The following is a 4,390-nucleotide window of genomic DNA, read 5'->3' on the forward strand; positions in this document are numbered from 1 at the left end:
GGCAGGTGCCCGCCGAGGGGCGCGCCGAGAGCGGGGGGCGGGGGGCGGGGGGCGGCCGCCCGCGCCGCGCCCCTCACGCGCCGTGTCACCTTTTCTCTTGCAGGTGCTCCAGCTGTGCTGCCTCTGCTGTGCGTCGGTCGCCGCAGCCCTGGCCAGTGATGGCAGCGGCGGCGGCAGCGGATTGAACGTTGGTTCGTATTTGCTCCCCACCTCGAGAAAGGGCCCTTCCAGGCACTTGTCCCTTCTTTTCCCCCCGAAAGAGAGGAAAGTGGGAAGGCGCATTCCACACCCTCCCCCCTCCCCCCGGCCCCAACCTGGCAGGTGTGTGCCCGTCCTGGAAAGGGTTTCTGTTTGGAGGAGGTGTGTGTGTGTGGGGGGGGGGGTGATGTGGCAAGGAACTTATCAAAAGAATCAATGCCTCGAGCTGAAAGTCACATAATTGAGAAAACAATACTTTCCCTCGTTCACAGATGGCTTGTTAAAAAAAAAATACTGTGGTGAAGTTAGGAAGTGGACATTGACTAGATGGTTGATATCAGAAGCCACCTTCCTCATTTCCTTCCTCTTCTGGGAAAGCCTGCCGAAACTAATTTTGAGGGGGTAGGCTGTGAAAACATTGGAGACCTCCCCTTCCCCATCTTCTCCTCTTCACTTTCCACTTGGGTTCATTCTCTAACCTTCCTTCTCTCCTTTTTCCTGCCTTGGGTTACGGATGCCCAAAGACTGCCTTTAGAGGGAGGAGAGCAGGTAAGGTGCATGTCGAGGGGGTGGGGGTGGGGGGCGCTTTCTCTCTTCTGAGGTTCCCAGCGGAAAACCTCCAGAACACCCTTGACTTTGTCATTTATTAACTTCCTGATGGTGCCCAGTGGAAATCCTTGGTGCCACTGCTTCTACCAGCGACAGGAGAACAGCTGATCCACGTGTCTAGCAATACCTGATGTCCAACCCGGATCCTCTAATTTTTAGTCTTGCAGGGTCATCTCCTGCTGTGGGAGAGCAAGGCCTACTGGGGAGAGGGGGAAAGGCTGAGACCTGGTGTAAGGGCTGGGAAAGTGTGGGTGAGATAAGGGGAGAGGAGAGAGCCAGGAATTAACTCTTGAGAAATTCACTTTTTGTCCAACCAGAGAGGCTGACTAGAGTTGCTAAAACAACTCCTCATTGTTCCTTTAGAGGTCAAATAGCCCGAGGCCCCTTCTCTTCTAGCCACCACCTGTGGGGACCTCCTCTTTAGTCAGCCCCACCCCCACCCCAGCAGACTGATTCGATCACCATCTACAGGAGGCTCTGACTGCCTCTCTTTTCTATCAAAGACTGAATAGTGCCATCAACCTGCTCCTTCTCCCCTTGGAGACAGACAAGTAGCTGCCTCTGCAGCAGGGGGCATCTCTGGGCTGACTGCAGGGAGGGCTGGCCCGGGAAGGCTGGCCATGGCCTCCTAAGAGCAGGCAGAGTTTCCGGTGGGTTTGCGGAAGGAGGTAAGAAACATCTGCCCTCGCAGAGACTGGCGCATGCGCGGACAGAGTTTTCACACTGGTTTTACCATGGTGGAGGAAGGAGCTGGTTTTTTTAATAAGAAAAAGTTGCATTTCATCAAGAGTCACATACCTGTGGAGCAATGTAACAGTTTTAAGAGAGAAATAGTGTACATCCTGCTCAGGTTTTTAAGGTTGAGAGGAGAAAAGCTTATTTTCCCAGTTATTTTTAAATAAGCGTGCCACTTAAGAGATAGTATTTCTAGTTAAAGGAGTCAAGGAGAAAATGGGAGAGGCAGGTTACAAAGAACATTGAGAGAGAAGGGTAGTCGCTCACGCAATCAGAGTCACAGGTGGTTCATTCACAGAAGCAAACAGTTGAAAATTATTGACCATATTGGGATTTTATTTTTCCAAACGTAGGCTCACTTAGCATATCGCTCATTGATCCCTCTTATCTACCAGGCTTCTGTTCATTCCTGAGCTTTCCTTACTTCGTTGTTGACGCTTCTGGGAAAAGGGAAATTCCTTTCCTTTCCTCTTCGGGTAACCAGGGACCCAAGTGACTCAAACATGCCTCTTAGTTATTCGGAATCTTTCTAAACACCTTCCAAATTAGTTTCCCCTTCTGTGCCTAGAAAGTGGAAATGCCGAGTGTGTTTGAATACGCAGACGGTCCACTCCAAATCATTTTTGTGATGGTGCTTCTTCATCTCGACGTTGTGTGGTAGAAAACGTGCTGGTTTCCGTTTTCCAGAGCAGCAAATAGTTGTGTGTGTGTGTGTGTGTGTGTGTGTGTGTGTGTGTGTTTGCTCGCTCCTCCTCTTTAGAACAAGCAGCAATTAGTGCTGCTCTAGAGAGCGATGGGGAAAGTATTTTCGAACATGCCTTCCAGGTGTTTCCCGACTGATACTCCCCCACCAACATGTCTGAGCAATTTTAAGCCTCAGACTCTATAAGAGAGTTCTGACAATTTTGAGGCATTTTTATGCATCCACTGTATTTTATGTTTACAGTGAGATGGGATTGTCCCCGGGAAAGCTCAGGGTAAAACGTTCAGAGCCATACAGTGCTGGGGGCTTTCCTATCACATATAGTTACTATCGGAAATCTGAAACTGCGGTTATTTGCTCTTTATCGGCGATAGCATCTCAAGTTACTGGGCACTGGGAGTTATCATTTGAAATTTAAACTCTGCCTCCCCCTAGGCTCCCGACTCAGTTTAAGCATGAAGACTGTCATCTCCTTGAAAAAAAAAAAAAAATCATTCATTTCTTTACTTCTTTGGTTCTATATTTAGTCTCCAAAAGATCACTTCTTGTGGATGGACGGTTGTTTGGATCCCATCCCCAGTCCATCTGTCTCTCTCCAGACCATGAGAGAGAGTTGTGGCATTTTCCACAAGCATTCTTGGCATTCGTGAAGATGGTGCTTGGCTTTTCGTTTGGGTAGGAGTGAATCCCTGTCACAGAACTCCTCGCAAAAGCCACAGAGTACTCGTCCCGAGCCGCTCTGAGTTGCTGTTAACCGAGGTGCACGGCCCTGGGAACAGCGCTACCTTCGAGGTGTCCTTTGCTCTCTGCCGGCCGCTCGGAAAGCGAGCCTTGGGCACCGTGGTCCCGGGTGCTGACAGCTGAAACTTTCCTGTTGCAGATTACGTCTTTGTCACGCCGGCAGAAGTGGACTCAGGCGGGTCATATATTTCACACGACATTTTGCACAACGGCAGGAAAAAGCGATCGGCGTGGGGTGCCAGCAGCTCCCTGCATTACCGCTTTTCAGCATTTGGACAGGAACTACATTTAGAACTGAAGCCCTCGGCGATTTTGAGCAGTCACTTTATCGTCCAGGTACTTGGAAAAGATGGTGCTTCGGAGACTCGGGAACCCGCGGTGCAGCGATGTTTCTATCAGGGATTTATCAGAAATGACAGCTTCTCCTCCGTCGCCGTGTCTACGTGTGCCGGCTTGGTAAGCACCCCGCACTCTGGTCGACTCCCTCTTTCTTGTGTTTTGTGTGACTCGAACGAACAGATGTCTGCAATATTCAGTGTTCTTGCAGCCAACTCGACACATTCACACTGTCAGCTTTGATACTTCTAATATTCTCAATTAATCTAATCTGCTCCCAGAAAAAGAAAATAGACTAGAACTTTAATTACCATTTAGAACATTCTTTTGATGTTTAATGGCCTGGGCCTCTTTATTCTCCGTGTTTGAGACGATCCCCCAAGGAAATTAATTTGATGGATGCCATTCGCTTTGTAAAGTCTTGAGAGACCCAGGCATTATATAAATCTAACGAGCTGCATGCCTCCCATTGCTTTGAAACGGGAAAACTGTATTTCAATGCAAAATTGTGTTCACCAGCCCAGTTAAGCCCAACCTTCACTGGAGAAGGGAGGCCTTTTGTGTTCTTTGAAGGAATCTGTTTGTGTCCTGCTCGCACAAGACCTCCTTTTAGGGCGTGGGGTGGTGTGTGGAGGCGGGACTGAGTGTGGCCTCCAGGGAGGTAGAGTTCTTAAGAAGCATTGGGGACAAGTCTTATTTCCTCTCTGCGTGATCCTCGACAGCTGAGCTGCAAGCCAAGAATATTGGTGTAAGTGATACTGGTCTCGGGATGCAGTCAAATCTACGAGGCGGTAAATGGAGTTCTGGGTTTGCACTGCTGTGGAGAAGTCTCTTGCCCTGATTGTGTGTGTGTGTTGAAACACATCATGGCCATGCCCGGGCGTAGCTGGAAAAAGTGTGAGAAAGCCCAAGCGAGGATGTAGTTCGTGATGTACAGGGTGTTTCAGGAGACAGAGCAAGAGGGGGTGGCGTGGGTCCCGGTGAACGAAAACTCCCGCATTCTTCGCCGGTCGAAACGTTATTATTTAGCTTCTTTTTGTTCTTGTGGCCTAGCCACAAGGCCTAGCT

General features: G+C 49.6%; 1 protein-coding gene across 1 annotated transcript in view; it reads left to right on the top strand.

Annotated features, from left to right (window-relative positions):
- The window catches only part of ADAMTS18 (ADAM metallopeptidase with thrombospondin type 1 motif 18), a 136,741-nt gene that overhangs the window by 935 nt on the left and 131,416 nt on the right, over positions 1–4,390 (top strand). The window contains exons 2-3 of the mRNA XM_029924217.1: positions 104–191; positions 3,126–3,442. Coding sequence (XP_029780077.1) covers positions 104–191; positions 3,126–3,442 — 405 coding nt within the window. The remainder of the gene's footprint in view (positions 1–103; positions 192–3,125; positions 3,443–4,390) is intronic.

This window comes from Suricata suricatta, chromosome 16, assembly GCF_006229205.1.
Source record: "Suricata suricatta isolate VVHF042 chromosome 16, meerkat_22Aug2017_6uvM2_HiC, whole genome shotgun sequence".
Taxonomy (NCBI): domain Eukaryota; kingdom Metazoa; phylum Chordata; class Mammalia; order Carnivora; family Herpestidae; genus Suricata; species Suricata suricatta.